Below are 17492 nucleotides of genomic sequence, written 5' to 3'. Positions count from 1 at the left end.
TATTGGCCTCAGCACTCATACTCACAATGCACACAGACACATCGTCTATGAGCCACACATACACTAAATACACAAGCACTCAACAAGTATATGGAATGTCAGTGCGAGGGTCTACGGGTCAAAAAAGTGGAAATTTGGTCTGTAGACACAGGGAAAAAGGTCTGATAAGGGCTACTAATTTACAAGTTCAAGTTCAAGTTCAAGTTCAAGAATTTATATAGCGCACTACTCACCCAGAGGGTCTCAAGGCGCTTGAGGGAGGGAGGGTGAATTACTTATCGAAAAGCCAGGTTTTTAGCTGCTTTCTGAAGGAGAGGTGGTTCTGTGTAAGGCGGAGGTGAGTGGGGAGAGAATTCCAGGTTTTGGCCGCTAAGTAGGAGAAGGATCTTCCTCCCATGGTGGATCTGTGGATGCGCGGAATTGCGACGAGGGCTTGATTGGATGATCGTAGTTGGCGGGTGGGTGTGTAGAATGACAGTCTTGTGTTGAGGCATTCGGGTCCTAGGTCGTAGAGGGCCTTGTGTGCATGGGTGAGGAGACGGAACGTTATTCTGCTGTTGACTGGGAGCCAGTGGAGGTCTTTCAGGTGACCGGAAATGTGAGCTTGACGGGGAATGCTCAGTACTCTGCCTCCCCTGCTTTGTGTGATTAACCCGGCACACTTCACAATAGTCCTCTGTGGAGTCGAGAGCATAACCAGCCACGGCCCTTGCAGATAGGAGCAGAGGGGCAAAGTGGGAGGGGGGTTTTTCGACAGACGATGTCGAGGGGAAAAGAAATAATTAATTTTCTCTTGTCATCGTTTGTCGAAATCCCCTCCACCAACCTGGCTCCACCGCCCCACCGCTGTTACCTGCACGGGCCGTGGCTGATGCATAACCCAATGGGTGCACCGCTCTAGCTCACAGACCTGTTTCTGAACCTTAGCATTTCCCTGGACAGGCTCAGGCCACAGCTCACAGGCTGGATTAGCATGCTTGCAGGGGAACACAATGACAGGATGATGGTTTCACACCCTGTTGGGGCTCTATTGGTACAACCTGCAGAATCAGAAAGATAATAACACTCTCTCTGTCTCATGTCCACGCTCATCAACAGAGCACTGCTTTTGGTACTCCCATTCATGGTAAAGGGACAGAGTTGTGTGTGACAATGTCCCTATTTTCAACTAAGTGCCAATATGTTTGCTAATTCTTATAAGCTTTAAACAAGTTCAGTAACATATGGATGTTTGTACAATAAGAACAAAAGCCTCATTTGACCTGTATTTCATTCAGCCGTACATCTACTTACTTTCATTTCACTGCTTGAAATACGAAGATGTGTCCCTATAACTGACTTTTTACCCTGAATTTCTGTCCTGAATTTTGACCCTTTGCCCTGGGTTTTTACAGGCACTGCCTAGAATTTGCTTCCCTACCCGTGCAATGCCCAGAACAACCAGGATTTACCCCTTCAAGTGCATACCTGTGACTGGGGGCCAAAGCGCGGAGGATCTCTCTGACAAAACCCCATTGTGTCACTCACCCAAAGTCCAAACCTGGGCAGGGTACAATATTTAAAGGGGCAGTGCCAGCCTCCGCCTCCCCGGGTTAGCTATCTACGTTTATTTCTTTACGCTGCCATGATTTGTTTCCCCTGTTAAGCTCTTCAGAGAGGCTTAATCAGAGACAACAACTTCTTCAACCACTAAATGAAAGGAAGTCTCCAGTAATGCGTTTCACATGAGGCAACTGATTAGATTTGGGTCTATGAGAGAGGTGGCCTCTCGCTCGCCACCGCCAGAAAGAGGTCCCGGCAGCAGGAGGAGGCAGAGCACGGCAGTGCCGGGCACCGAGCGAAGACGCTGTTACCCCCTTTGAGACGGCACCACCTCAGCCACCTGCCACTCTGCCATGAGGGGCACAGAGGAGGGCATACCCCTTCCAAGCAAGGACCACCGCTGCAACGGGATGGACAACCCCACGTTTACGGTGAGTGGTCTGCTGGCATCTGCCTTGCGAGGGCTTCAGGGAGCCGCACAAAGAGGAAGGGGGGGGGGGGGGGGGAGTGAGGGGGGCACTTCCATGGTACAATGTAAATTGATCACGTGACATCAGTTCGTAGCATCTTTACCAGCTCCTGTCTTTTTTAGTCAGCAGCACGTTGCATATTTGCCGAGTTTCCCTGATCAATACTGTGAGTGGATTGGCCATTCCCCGTGTTTGCTTAGATTGTAGGATTTATAACCCTGGTTTATACTGGGTTAAATAAGATTGCAAGTCCCAGAATTCTACGGTGACTGTCCTAATTAGCCACTCAGGGGTCTGGGAAACTTGGCAGCTATGGCTTTGCATCCTAAGACTTGCAGACCCACATAGTGGGAACAGCAAAACTACAAATCCCGGCATACAAAGTGATGTTTCTGAGAGTGGTGCACTGAATGAAAGGTGAGGACGCATGTATTCAGGTTTTTGGGTGTTGAAGAGACCAGGGGATCACCAACTACATTTGCCAGAAAGCACTGGGAATGATTTGAAATGCAAGGATTATAATATTACTGTAAATAGTATATTGAAAGGCAGGCATTAAAATACTATAATATTACTGTAAAGAGTGGATGGCATATTGTTATTTGAAGGTTAGGGACACTTCCAGAATGCACGTAGAGGCCGCATGTTGTCTAATGTCGGCTGTGAGATGTTGCCCGCATCAAAGATGCTCCTTAATATCATGTCTCATATGACACTGTGAGCCAGTCCTGGGCTTTTAGCCAACAGCACATTGCATGCTGGGACTTGTAGTATCAATTTCTGCATTGTAAAGAGGGACTCAAAAATCCAAGCATTTAAAGTGCTCTTGGCTGTAAAGCTATACATGCAGGACTATCTGAAAGTGTCAAACATCTGTCCCTACAGCTTTGGCTCTTTATCGCTTGATACTTTACAAATACATGCCAGATCTCTTGAATTTCCAAATTCCATGTATGAACAGCTCCTCAGGCAGGTTAATTTTTCTTGGAATGCTGGTATATGCAGTCCAGTGTCTCCATTATAAGTTCAGGAACACAACTTGTGAATCCTAAGGAGAAACAACCTGGACTGGATGAGCTATCCGGCCATAGAAGCATGGAACTCGAGAGCTAAGGTAGTAAGCCAAGCTTTTATAATGGCAAAATAAACTACAGGTACCAGAATGCAAAGTGGTTATGAGTTCGGAGAACTTCAAGGGGACTACTCAAGAGAGCACAACCCGTAATTCATGGGATTCGATCCCAATATTGACCCTCGTGACATGGGCCCATAAGGTGGACAGAAATGCATCACAGACACCTTGAGATTTTGGGAGAAAAGAGGCAAAGCAGCCAATTAACTCTATATAATTTGGGTCCACATAAACACTCTCTCAACACAATTAGATAACAGGTTTACGAGCAAAACAGGACTGCCAAATGAGCTAAAAATTAACAGTGGATGAAGATTGAGGAAATCAGGGGTTGGTTGTTGGCAGTGGAGAACAAGAGACAGAGTCACCATATCCAGGGACCTGCAGCAGTGTTGCACTGAAAGAAGCAGAAGCAAGAGGTGGGAGATAGAACAAGCATTTGTAATGCAATCGGTCTTGCCTTTGGGACCTTATATGTATTTAGCTATGCTGCACATTAGCCTTGGTGCTGAAACATCTACTGTTCTTTAGCATGGAGGGAAAGTAAGCACCAAACTGCGTGACACGCCAGGTATGGGAACACATGGAGAGAAATATTGCCTTTCAGCGGGAAACAGTATAGTTCAAAGTTGTTTTTAATATAAAATCAGGGCCTTCGGTGGTCATATTACTGGAAATACAAGATTTGAAAAAAATATTGTCTACAGGTGTTAATGGAAGACAATTTCTTTGGACTGGGATCTAGAGAATGCTAAAGTGATTCAGGTATTTTTCTGACCTCTGCTGGTCGTTTTCAATCAAAAAAGCTAAATCTAGGCAGTTGCTAGAAAAATTAAACAAAGAAAGTCCCTCAGCAAAAAGCATTTCTGGTATTTTACTGACCTCTGCTGGTCGTTTTCTATCAAGACAGTTAAATAGACACAGGTGAACAGAAAGTCCTTAAGAGAAAGCAGACAAGTCCTAGGGGTGATCTCCTGAGCCCACAAAGTACATACACATATAAGTATATACTAAAGTATAAAAGTATATACTAAAGTATATACAAGAGGTCTCGACTGCTCGACCTAAAAAGGGGTGTGCAAAGTTTTTATTAGTGCCTGATGTAAGACTATGCGTAGTTTGAGGACTTTCCTGCTTTACAAATGTACGCTCTGGTGTAGATCTCCCCTACAAAACTGGCAATATTTAGTTGTGACTTCTAGTTGGTGTTGAAAATTGATGTACAGTTTCAAGGGGGGCTATTGAGTACCACAGAGGGGTACAAGTCTCACAAACATATAAAAATATACCCAAAAACTGTTCAGCAGAGTTGTAGCTCACGCTGTTGGGCGCAACGAGGAGCCTGATGATGAAGAAGCAACCAGACTAATGGGTGAAGCTTTCGTCCTTAAAAGGACAATCTGCAATATTTCAGACGGCTGTATGATCACTTAATTACTGCTGAAAATGGAATTGCAGTTTTATCATTAATTAACTTCAAAATACTCTTCCTCATGACTTCAAAACTATATTGTTGTCCCTCAGCTTTTCCCCCCTTAACTTAAAGGAGCGTGAAAATGCAAATTTTTTGCGCTTGAAAATTCATATACTGAAAATTTTACAAACTATGGGTAGTCATTTTTGTATTTGGGAAAATTAACCAAAGTTCCTGAGAGAAAAACTTCATAACTTTACTCCTTCAGGATTTTGACCTTTACAGTGGCTTTGAGATGCAGCAGTCAGCAGTGGCCACAACGTTTCCTTTCCTGGGTGCTGTGTTGCTCAGTTAGCTAAATTGTTCTGTAGACACGCTGTACTTATTACAAAACTTTAGAGAGTTGTTATGTGGAACGTTGTGCTTGTGGATTCCACGCAGAGCTGTTGATGGCAGGGGCAGCTTGTAAATGTATGTATTTTACTGCGTGCTGTGGCAGGGGATTTTAACGATAATATCTTCAAAACCAGCAGCGTCTACATTATTCTTTACACTGTGCTTTATTTAATTACTCACCCAAAGCTTTATGGGACTTGTAGTCTTGGTTTGCTTCAGTTTGACTGGCATTACAGATTACAATGTGTGGTAAAAGGAAAGCACAGGGTCAGAATGAATGATTGAATGAATGAATGAATGAATGAATGTGGGTTTTATAGAGCGCGTAGTAACCCGGAAGCATCCCAGCGCTAAGACCAAGACAGCAGATTCAGAGGTGGTGACCAAGAGAAAAGGGGTTCAGGGGAAGAGGTGGGTTTTCAAGAGTTTTCTGAAGCGGAGATGACAGGGTTCGCTCCTGAGTTTGAGAGGTAGGGCGTTCCACAGTCTAGCCGTGTTCACCGAGAATCGCCGACCTCCTGTGCGTGCCTTTTCTACTCTGTGCACTGTGATAAGGTGTTCATGATCCGAGCGGAGGGGCCTTTTGGCTCTGTAGGGCGTGACTACGTTTTTGAGGATGGGGGGCCCTTGTCCTGTAGAAATTTATGTGACAAACAAAGGGATTTAAATGTTATCCTTTCTCTTATTGGGAGCCAGTGCAGCAGTTTCAGCGCTGGTTTGGCAGATGTTCTGGCCGGTGAACCCACTCACTTGGAGGCCTCTGGTACCCTACTCTCAGACAACATGCCCGCTGCAAAAAGTGGTCTCATTGTAGTAAGGGTAGCATGTGGAGATACTCACTGTACAAACAATCTGAGACCGGAGTGAGAATTGGGAATTAACCCAGCCCTCAAATATATGGAGCGTGAATTCGTCTGGCTTGCAGGCCCTATTCACAAAGATATTTTTGGCCGTGAACGTAGGTTTACGCCTGTAAATTCTTTAGGAGAGAAAAGTATTCCCTCTTGTGGCCCAATGAATGTCAGATGCAGCTCTGCTTTGAAAACTGCTAGTTGTAAACAGATGGAGTAATATAGCTTAACATGCAGCACGGCAGGCGTACATTGCACACACAGGGCTTCTACATATGTGTGGGAAGTGGGTACACCCATGAAAGTATGAGAGGAGTAGCCAAGGACTTGAAAAGTCTATTATTGGAACAGCCCAGAAGTAGTAACTTTAAGGGTATTCACAAACATTCAGGAAGTAAGTTCAACATCGGGGGCATATATACAAGAAACAGGTGGATCGTGGTGTTACGCCACAATTGCTAATGCTGTGGTCCAACAGTTTCAAAACGCAGGGATGTGCTTTATTCAAAAGAATTCGGTGTACCCCTGCATTTCCCCTAGCGCTGGTGCTAAAAAATGTTGCCTAGTGCCAGCACAGGTAGCCTAACACCATTTGTCTAGGGTGACTGCACTGCAGGGGCAATTTTTTATGTGCAGGAAGGGACAACTTCCAGAGTAGGCCTCTGTAGAGAACTGCCCTGAACGTAATAAGAAGACATTTAGGGTGACTATGTAGTTCCAATGGAAGCCAGTGTAAAGTTCTTAGCTATTTCGAGATGGTCCATCAACTGTTGTTTTTGCATTTGTCACCCCGAGTGGGACGGTAATGCTCAGACGTGAGTCCCGTGCTCTCCACACCAATGGAGTCAAGCTATCCTAGCTGATGACGGATGATAGCCAGAAACCGGTCCTAGGATGCTTGATTCTGGTCCAGAAAAGACATGGCTTGGCAGTTCGGGCTGGACTGTTCCCATGAGGCACAGGGTCAAGGCTGATTTGCATATGGCCATGTCTGAACTGGGGTTGCGTGGAGTGCAAAAAACGATGGATTTAGGCCCAGATCTCTGTACTAGGGTGAATGTATGACATTGTTCTGCATTCTGTCCATCAACTGTTGTTTTTGCATTTGTCACCACGAGTGGGACGAGTATGCTCAGACGTGAGTCCTGTGCTCTCCACACCACTGGAGTCAAGCTATCCTGACTGATGACGGCTGATAGCCAGAAACCGGTCCTAAGATGCTTGATTCCAGTCCAGGGAAGACATGGCTTGGCAGTTCGGGAAGGACTGTTCCCATGAGGCACAGGGTCAAGGCTGATTTGCATATGGCCATGTCTGAACTGGGGTGGTGTGGGGTGCAAAAAACGATGGATTTAGGCCCAGATCTCTGTACTGGGGTGAATGTATGACATTGTTCTGCATTCTTTCCATCAACTGTTGTTTTTGCATTTGTCACCCCGAGTGGGACGGGTATGCTCCGGCGTGAGTCCCGTGCTCTCCACACCACTGGGGTCAAGCTATCCTTGCTGATAGCCAGAAACCAGTGCTAGGATGCTTGATTCCCGTCCAGGGGAGACATGGCTTGGCAGTTCGGGCTGGACTGTTCCCATGAGGCACAGGGTCAAGGCTGATTTGCATATGGCCATGCCTGAACTGGGGTGGTGTGGAGTGCAAAAAACAATGGATTTAGGCCCAGATCTCTGTCCTGGGTGAATGTATGACATTGTTCTGCATTCTGTCCATCAACTGTTGTTTTTGCATCAGTTTTAGCCGAGCCACGTTTTAGACACCTGCACTTCATCCAGTTAGCCACTCCCACAAGGCAAGATTGAAAGGAGTGCTGTAGTTCCATTTTAATCCCCAAAAACACAGTTTTACATAGTGCCTCCTACGTGCTGTTTGTTTTTAGGCAAGCTAAGGAATGTATTTGTATCTCTTGACAGAACCTCTACTTAGTAGTCGCAAAAGGTGAGCTGTAGCCCACACGGCACTAATTAGCAGCCTGTGTGACTTCATTGTGATGTGATGGGGTTTTTTATAAAGTGCAGGTTGCACTCCAAGGAGCATCTTTGCGCTGTAGAAGAGATTTAAGAACCCTAGTAGATCTGGAGGGGAAGGGGGGAGGTATCTAGACTAGGTTTTTACATTGCTGTTCGGAGAGAGTGAAGATCCAAGTTTTGAGGGCCTTTCTGAAAATTGCTTCTGTAGGGATTTGACGGAGATGAGAGGGAAGAAGGTTCCAGGCCTTGGAGCCTAGACCCGCCAGGGATTTTCCTCCTTTAGTCTTGAGTCTGAATTTGGGAATGGTGAGAAGATTGGCCCCTTGAGACCTGAGGCATCGCGTGGGGCTGTAGTGCTTGAACATTTTCAGTATGTAGTTGGGTCCCTTTCCATTGAAAGCCCTGAAAGTCATCAGTAGAATTTTAAAGAGCACCCTTTTGTAGATGGGCAGCCAGTGTAGGATGTTCATTGCTGCTGTAGCTGAGGTTCTCTTTTTCCATCCTAACACTAGTCTGGCTGCAGCATGCTGTACCATTTGTAATTTGTGGCAGACTTCTCTGTTGGTCCCTGCATATAGACTATTACAGTAGTCGATGCGGGAGGAGATGAGGGCTACTTCGACCGTTTTCCTTGCGGAGATGGGAATTAGGTCGTAAAATTTCCTGAGCCCTTTAATAATTCCGAAGCAGGTCCCTGTTACAGCTGTGGCTTGCTGTTTGAAGCTCAGGGAGGGGTCAAATTTGATCCCTAGGTTACGGACTGAGGAGGCAGTACTTGGGGAGGCAATGGCGTCCTCAGGCCACCACGATGAGGGGTTGAAGGTATTTCCTTTGCCGAAAGGTAGAATTTCAGTTTTTCCAGTATTGCACTTGAGATGATTTAGGTTCATCCATCTGAACGTGGCGGTAAGGCAGTTTTGGAGCTTTGTCTCGGCTTCACAGGTGTCATTCTCCAGCACCAGAATGAGCTGCGTGTCGTCTGCGTATGCAATGGTATCTATACCAAAAGATGAGATGAGGGTGATTAGTGGGGCTATATATATATTGAAAAGTGTGGGGCTCCGGCAAGAGCCTTGAGGGACTCCGGAGCCTACTAACTTTTCTTCTGACCTGAACTATCCTAAAACCACCACTTGTCTCCTATTTACAAGGAAGCTTTTTATCCAGCTCAGTGCGGTTCTGACAATTCCTGCCACGGCTAGACGGTCCAACAGAATGGTATGGGACACCGTGTCAAACGCCGAGGACAGGTCTAACAAAACCAGGACTGCTTTCTTTCCCTGATCTAGTGCTGCACGGAGGGTTTCGGAGGAGAAGATTAGGGCTGATTCTGTAGAATGTTGGGATCTGAAACCTGTTTGGTTGGGATGCCAGTTGTTGTTGGCTTCCAAGAAAGCAGTGAGTTGTTTATTAACAGCTTTCTCAGTAAGTTTGCAGAAAGCTGGAAGTAGGGAAATGGGACGCAAGTTCATTCTTACACTGCTCACGCCCAGGCATTAGAGCTGTATCGGTATTCACAGTGGTATTTGAAACTGTAGAGTTAATTGGTGTTTTGGACCCTTTGCTTCAGAGGTTTCCCATAAAAAGATCACTTGCAAAGCACTTTATTCATCCATCGACATCCTTAGGCAAGTAGAGAATGAGTGAGTCACTTTTATGTCCGGCTACAGACAGCATTTGCTTTAGCATGTCACAGCAGAACACACCACAAAACACATATGAACATACACTCTTACTGCACCCTTTGAACCCAGAACCATGCCCAGACCCTGAAACAAGGCATAGACCTTGCATCTGCACACAGATCTCATTTTAAGACATAGCCCAGCACACATGCATGTCCCCTAAACCCTGGGGTACATCCTTGTACAATGGAACAGACCCTCTCAGACCCAGCCGTAGACCCTGCATAGAGACATCAACCTCAGAGCAAGAGACAAGCCTCACACCCAGACAGACACCTCTGCCTGACCTCTCACACACCTTGCATCCCAAAACATCTCTCAGCCGGACACAGATGCAGCACATACCTCACATCCTGACACACATTCATGCATACTGGCACACACCCGGATAACACATACAAATCACACAGGTTCAAATTCTGCAACCCGGTAAGACTGTCAAAGCCACATTTCGGGCTAATTAAATAAAGGTGTCTGACTAAAAAAATAAAATAAAACTGGTTCACTTTTTATTGCTCCACATATTATTACATACACTGGAAAGACTTTCCTCAAAGTTATATGTATTGATTGCCTAGCAGTGTTTAGAAGTGCACATTCGGTCATTGGCATGATTAAATAATATACCATGGTGACACAAATCTTTGTAGAAGATAATGCAGATGACAAATGAAGCATGTATTGGGGAAGCCTAAACAGCTGGCGTTGACTGTCAGCGTTTTGGATTTGTCAATGCTTGTTTGTTTTTCTCATGATTTTTGTAAAACTTTATTATTTGGGGAGATTCCTGACCTTTGCCAAAGAAAATAAAAAGATTGACTAAAAACATAATATTTTATTGTCTCAAAAAAGCACATATTTTCATTTGGCACAGAAGGGAATTGATTGGTGGGTGGGTGTGCTCCTCGAGAGAGAGCAGAATGCCTTCACTCACAGGCAAATTAGCCAATGGCTGAGGTGGGCTGACCCATTGCCCGTGCTGTATGATATAGAGGATGCAAGAAAAATGTGAATGAATCACACACCAACAGGTCAATGGTTAAAGAGAGCCGGCTGAAAGCCTTAACATATATAGCCTTATACATATTTTATTAGCAAAAAGAAAAGGTCTTGGCTGGTGCCAGACCAAAAAAGATAAAACATAATCAACAATATCGTTTATCTGTAGGCTTGTAATCTACTTCATCTCTCAAAAATATTATTCACAAACACTTTGGCAGTTCCTTTAAACACCTTTTTCTTCATAATTGAAACACGTGTACACGAAACAGAGTAAACCAAATAGGTCTGGGCTATAACTGAAAATGCAAGGCTGACCTTTAAACTTTGCAAGTGCTTGTTTTTTCTCTTTTCTTTACATTAACTGCGTACAAGTCAAGCACAAACATCTGCTTAAACTAGGGAAACTGTATTATTTCTACTATTAAAATGCACTGTAATCAGATTGAATATATCACATGGACTGCAAGCAGCTATAGAGGGGTGATCATGTTAGCCTCAACCATGCCCCTAGATGATAGAGGAAACTGTCTTTGATTTCCTTTTTATGGTCTGTCTTGACAGCACAGCTGTCACCAGACAAATGTGTGAGGAAAACTAGAGAGGGGCTTTGACTCCGCACACATGTGGGGGCCAAGAGTACCTGATTGTGAAGATGTACAGTGCTTCCACAAAAAAAGTACTTGCCCTACACAGAGGTCTTATCATTTTGTTCATTTATCCAGCTGCCAGAGCTTGAAATTTAATGAAGCACACAGGACACATGACATTCTAAAGCTATTGAACTGTCTTAGATGGCTAGAACATCTTTGGTGTTTCTCTCTCACAGCAGCACAGATGGGAGATGGATTTAGAAGTCCAACAGTAATATAGTTCAGTGACTTGCCAGGCATTCACAAAATATAGATACAGGAAATCAAACCCATCCCAGGTTGTAGTCACTTTCAAACTAATGGAGCCATGCTTTTTAATAATCTCAAAAGTAAAGTATATGTTCTAGAATAGTTTCCATTTGATGAAGAAGAAAACAAAACTTTCAAAGTTATTTTTCCATGTCACATTACCAGCTCCTGAATAACACAGTTGAAAGTCTTCAAACTAGACCTTTGTGAACTCCTCAAGTCAAGCAGCAGAAACTCATAAATCCCAACAAACTCTTTGGAGACGAGCATTTAACGTGATGCGTCAGCGGGATGCTGTACTTGTGGTTATGTTGAACTGCGCTTATGCTGCAATGGGCCTTATATATGAAGCTCAAATGGGTTCGCAGAATTTCGGCGTTTGCAAACTAATTTTCGCTAAATGGTATGTATGTAGCAAAATTGAGTGCAAAATAAGGAATCACAAAATTAACATATTTTGCGATTGAATTTGAGGAATCGCAAATTTTGCGATTCCTTAAATGCAATGTAAGAAGCATTTAAAAAAAAAAAGCAAATAGGCCTTAAGGAATCGCAAAATACCACCAACTTCAAGTTGGTGGTAATTTGCGAATTCCTTGAAAAATGCACTTTTTTGCATTGTTCAAAGTGCAATGTGAAGCACATACGTGCCCTTGGGGCATGTATGTGCGCCACATACGCACCCATGCTAATTTCAGTGGGGCAACAGGTTGTCCTTTGGACACCCCTGCACCCTTGAAATTATTCTCAATTTGCGATTCTCAAATAGCGAATCACAAATTGAGAATACCTTCCTATTCATTCCTATGGGCCTCCTGGCCCATAGTAATGAATGGGAAATTATTCCTTAATTGCGATTCGCAATTTGCAAATCGCAATTAAGGAATTTTAAGAAATCGCAAAAAAAATGTGATTTTCTACATACATACCAATTTGCAAATCTCAAATAGCGATTTCTAAAAAAGCGCTATTTGAGATTCGCAAATCTGGATGTTGATACATATGGCCCTTAGTGCTCAGAATGCAGGCAATGCTCCAGATAGGAATACAATGTTTTGAAGTGAGTGGGATGTTGGAGCTTAGAAACAATGTAGCCCTGTCCACTGATGGATGAGGTCTGATGTACTGAACGTATTATCTTAAGAAATGAAGAAGGATTTGTTAACTTGTGTGGAAGTGCATCCTTTCTACATTGGCGACAAGGGTAAACGTCAACCTACGCTATGGACCCAAACATCAATGACGTTTCGAGTTTCTTGGATTTCTCTGTCTTTCAGTACTTGAGTATTACAACTGTCACATGTCATATTGCTTATAGCCTTCCACACTGCTACTCCTGTATATGGTGTGTTGTTCATAGAACCTGAATAAAAAGGTATATGTTAATACTCACTGCTTCCGGACGTCTTCTTAACAGTAAGAAATGTTGATGCGCTGCTCAGCGCTTCCCTGCTGTTTTGTCAGTGTGATGTGGTAGGAGTGATGCTCTTACACTTGTGCGGGGCCATTGCCATGTTTTAGGGATTTGGGGGCTCGAACGCATCATATAACGCGCATCTTACCTCAGGGTTTTAACAGCTCTTCCCCTTGAGTCTTTGAGTGCGTAGGAGCTGTGTGCCCATTGTCCTGGGGTGGTCTTAGAGTCCATTGTCCTGTGTTGAGTTCTACATCCTGCTGCACGGTGGCTGTGAAGACTGAGGCTTGTTGCGGATTGTTGTTCTAGGTTATGTGTGTTGGGCACAGCACAAGTGAGGATGAAAATGAAGCCTTGGAAGATACATTTGGAGACAAGGGTGTTATGATTTGTGCAGTGTCAGAGTTCAGGAGGATGAATGGAGGAAGGAACAGGAGAATGATGTGCAGCTACAGGAGGTAGGGTGTACAGTGAAGGAGAGGTGGTCTGTTGAGGATGAGACTCATGAGGATGTGAAAGGATTTTGGCAGGTGAATGATGAACCCTCATTAGAGTATGGGTTAATAATGAGAGGTGGAAGATTGGTTCCGCCTGTTAAATTGAGGATGAGATTGGTGGATAATGCACACAAGAGTCTTCCTCAGATATCCAAAAATAAGGAGAGAGTAAGGATGAGTTACTAGTGGCCAGGCATGGACATTTTAATAGAGATGAAAATGCGGGATTGCATTGAATGTAGAAATAGCTGCAAAATATTAACATGCAAACTCAACCTATGATGATTAGGGAAAGCATACCCGGTCCTTGGATTGAAGTTGCGTTTAATAAAATCACATCACCAATTTCCACTGTATTTACTGTCTTCAATTCGAACCTGCGAGAAAACAGGTCTATACTAGTGATGAAGAAGTTATCAATACCACTTGTATAGACATGTTTTCTCGCTGGTCTGAATTAAAGGTAGTAAATACAGTGGAAACTCATGATGCGGTTTTATTTCTGGAGGGAATATTTGGACGTGAAGGTTTTCCTGTCTATTTGTTGAAGGGTAATTGGGTGCAACTAACTTCTAAATTGATGGAGAAGTTTTTGGTTGAAAGGGATATCAAGCATATAAAAACATCTTTGCATTATCTAGCGGCCACTGGAATGAATGACCACTTCAATGCGTGGTCAAAGAGTGTAAACAGCCTGCGGTGCCGGATGACTTGAATTAAATGGAGGAACTTAGGAGGAAGTTTTGTATGTATAGATTAACTTCTCATTCATCAACTGGTGTCACACCTTTTCATTTGTTTAGCAAGAGATCTCCCAATGACATGGTCGGTCCTGCATGGGTGAATAAAATGAGGTTGAGTGACACAAAAAGGGGTTCTGAGAGTGAAGAGTTTAGATTAGATAAGGAAGGGAAAATCATAAGAAAAGTTAAAAAAAAATGTTGATAGGCTAATGGTTGTGAAGAACACCAAGGTCAGTGTTAAGGATTGGGTAAAGATTAACTCCAAAAAAGAAGTGCTGATGGATAGGTTTTCTCAACCCCTGAGAGTTATTAAACTTTTCAAAAATGCGATTTAGACGAGTTTGGAATTTATGTTGGGTTGACTCGTGGAAGCGTACTCATCAAGTGAATTCTGAGGTGAATATCATGCGCCTGAACATCATGTTTCTGTTACCAAGAATAGGCAAGAAGATCAAAAGACCTGTGCTGATGGATCTGGGGTTGGTGATGAAATTCAGAATATGAAAAGGAAGAGTTGTGTGTAAACTACATACCTGCCAGACTTAAGGACTTTGTGTGATCACATGTTCTCTTTCAATATGTATAAATCTGTATATAATTGATGTTACTAGTGTGGCTTAACTTTCGAGCTGTAGTTAATCAATGTGGGTAACATGTTTGTTGTATTAGGGAGGAGCTATGTGGTATGCTGTACTAGTTGTTATGTTGCTATGTGCTTAGGTTTAGACTGTAGGCAATGCTCCAGGTAGGAATACTACGTTTTTAAGTGAGTGGAAGGGTGTAGCTTAGAAGCAATGTAACCCTGACCGCTGATGGATGGAGTCTGATGTACTGGATGTATGTATTATCTTATTAAACAAAAAATGATTTGCTAACTAGTGTGGAAGTGCATCCTATTTACAGCATCATTGTATTATCAAAGACCAGACCACAATTTCTAAAAGAACTTCAATATGGCACTTGAAACTGTTCCGCAGTACAGTGCTGCAATTGTTTTTAATTACGTGTTGACTACTTCTCCAAAAGCAATCCCTGAACTGGTATTTAAGAATTCGTTTTTTTGCTGAAAAGTTTCATTGAGGAAATTATCTTAACTAAAACAATAGATGAGTCTTAGGAAGCTTTTTGCAAAACATTCCTTAAAACAACCAATACAGAATCTTCATTTATGACAGTGAGTCCTTGTAGGTGGTTCTATCAATCGTTTTGTGGCTGGCTCTCTATTTCCTTTCTAGGGGCTCGATTCACAGAATGAACTTAAGACTCAATCCTAAACTTACTAGTATTTTGATATTCACAGAATGCACTTACTACTTTTGGTATTCACAGAATGAATTTACTACTTTTGGTATTCACAGAAGTTAGGATTGTGTCTTACGTTTGTCTTAGGACAAACTTAAGACAGACTTAAGACAGACTTAAGACAAAATCCTAACTTCTGTGAATACCAAAAGTAGTAAGTTCATTCTGTGAATACCAAAAGTAGTAAGTTCATTCTGTGAATGCCAAAAGTAATAAGTGCATTCTGTGAATACCAAAATAGTAGTAAGTTTAGGATTGAGTCTTAAGTTCATTCTGTGAATCGAACCCTAGCTGTTTACTGTGCCGTTTGGTGTCTCACATGTGCTCTGTGTATCGACAGGTCTACTTGTTGGATCTTCTTTGCTTGTAGTGTTTGACAGGTGAGAGTGAGTCCAGGCAGTTCTTCATCCAGTCTTTTACATTGGTGATTTCCTTGTAGGGTTTCTGTGGGGTTTGGTCAGTGGCGTAACAATAGCCCCCATGGTGCAGGGGTCCCGGAGCTCCAGGTAGACCCCTCTGGCACTGTGCACAGGCGGTGGCACCCCTGCCTTATAGTCCATGACTGCGTACGGAGTGTGGGGGGTCCCCCCTCTATGAACTTTGCAGGGTGATTCCCCTTAAGTTTAGTTACGTTATTAGGTTTGCCTGATCCATGCTTGGGTACGTTGAGTCAGTCTGTTTCTGGGATGTGCCTCAGCTGAGGCTAGATATGCTGGTGAAGGAGTAATTTCACAGGGTGAATGGCAGATAAAAGGCAGGGGTGGAAAAAGTCAAAAGAGTCCCGGAGGGGGCAGAGAAAACTGGAGGAAAAAGAGGTTGAGAGGCAAAAAGTGAAAGGAGTAGTGAGATGAGAGCAGTCACAAGTGAGACAAAAGAGAGAGGAGGAGCTGAAGGAAAAACAGCTTGGCAGAAGCTAAAAGTGGGAGAGACCAGTCACAGGTACAGTTGGGGCCGGTATCTGGGCAAAAAGGAGGGGCGGGAGAGGGTTGAACCAGGGCCAGCCAACAAAATAAAAATAGAAAATAACTCACTTGAATCCATGCTCTGATCTGGCTCTGACACTCTGATCTGGCTCCGTGCACTGCAGGCACAGGCTCCCTGAATCCCCTGCAGCCAATCCTAATGCTGCACAAAAGCAGCGTCAGGATTGGCCTCAGTACAGTGGATTTGCGCTCTCACATAGACTGGGAGCCTGTGCCTGCTCTCTCCAACCCAGCAACGCAGCTAGGGTTGGAAAGAGCTTCAGTGCGCATGAGAGTTTGGCTGTCCTGAGATGACCAGCCAAACTGTCATGCGCACCCATTACAGTACAAAACACTCTTCCGTCAGCCTGTCATCTCTGGCCCCGCCCCCAAGCCTCACCTCCAACAGCCAAAAAAATAAAATGATAATAAACACTTGTTAATTATTTGTTTTTTTTCCTTCATTTTTTTGGTTGCTGTCGGGGAGTGGGTGGGGAGTTGGGAGCTGGGGGGGGGAGTTGGGAGCTGGGGGGGGGGGGGATGATGCTCTTCTGCCAGAGGAGCCGCCGCTGCACAGGTAAGTGGGTAGGGGGCTGATCCTAGTCACCTGCCTACAGTTCTTTGCTTCCACACAAATACATATCCATTAACCTGCTATTTACTTGAAATGCTTCACATTACTATGTAAAATTCCTTTAAAGCCAGACTTATTGGCATTGCCATAGCTTGTTTTTGATCTTTCCTTTTTTTTCAGTTAAGCGGAATATATTGCAACAGAAATTTAATTGCAAGGACCGCAAAACATATTCACTAAGGAAACATGTTTTAATTATCTAATAAGTGTTGTAAAAAGGAACGACTTTAATTTGTACAATGACAGCATAAGAATACGAGACGCTTGATCTGCCAGACACTTTGGTGTGAATGGTATGTTAATGACCACATGAAGCCATTCATTACTTTAATTAACGCCTGTGCTGAGGGTGTGGCGATGAATAAGCATGATACGAGATGGCGTCCCTCCTTTGAAAGTGTACATGAAGGCTGTTCCACGCCTGTGCTTCGAGGTGCCACCACAGCTCTTTGGCGCGCGCCGGTGCCTCAGCTCTGCTCATTGGCTAACGAGTGGCGCCGTTCCAGGAGTGACACGTGCTGCCAGAGTAGCCTTTTAGCCAACACCACTTGGCGCACAGGGATTTTAAAT

General features: G+C 43.9%; 1 protein-coding gene across 1 annotated transcript in view; it reads left to right on the top strand.

Annotated features, from left to right (window-relative positions):
- The first annotated feature begins 1822 nt into the window (after positions 1 to 1822).
- LOC147734708 (solute carrier family 23 member 1-like) overlaps positions 1823 to 17492 on the top strand; it is a 218669-nt gene continuing 202999 nt past the window's right edge. The window contains exon 1 of the mRNA XM_086953612.1: positions 1823 to 1973. Within this exon, the coding sequence (XP_086809738.1) occupies positions 1896 to 1973 (78 nt within the window). The 5' untranslated portion in view covers positions 1823 to 1895. The remainder of the gene's footprint in view (positions 1974 to 17492) is intronic.

The sequence above is a fragment of the Lissotriton vulgaris genome, chromosome 1_2 (assembly GCF_964263255.1).
Source record: "Lissotriton vulgaris chromosome 1_2, aLisVul1.2, whole genome shotgun sequence".
NCBI classification, from domain to species: domain Eukaryota; kingdom Metazoa; phylum Chordata; class Amphibia; order Caudata; family Salamandridae; genus Lissotriton; species Lissotriton vulgaris.
The sequence above is the reverse complement of the archived record's forward strand: the minus strand, read 5'-3'. Positions and strand labels throughout refer to the sequence as shown.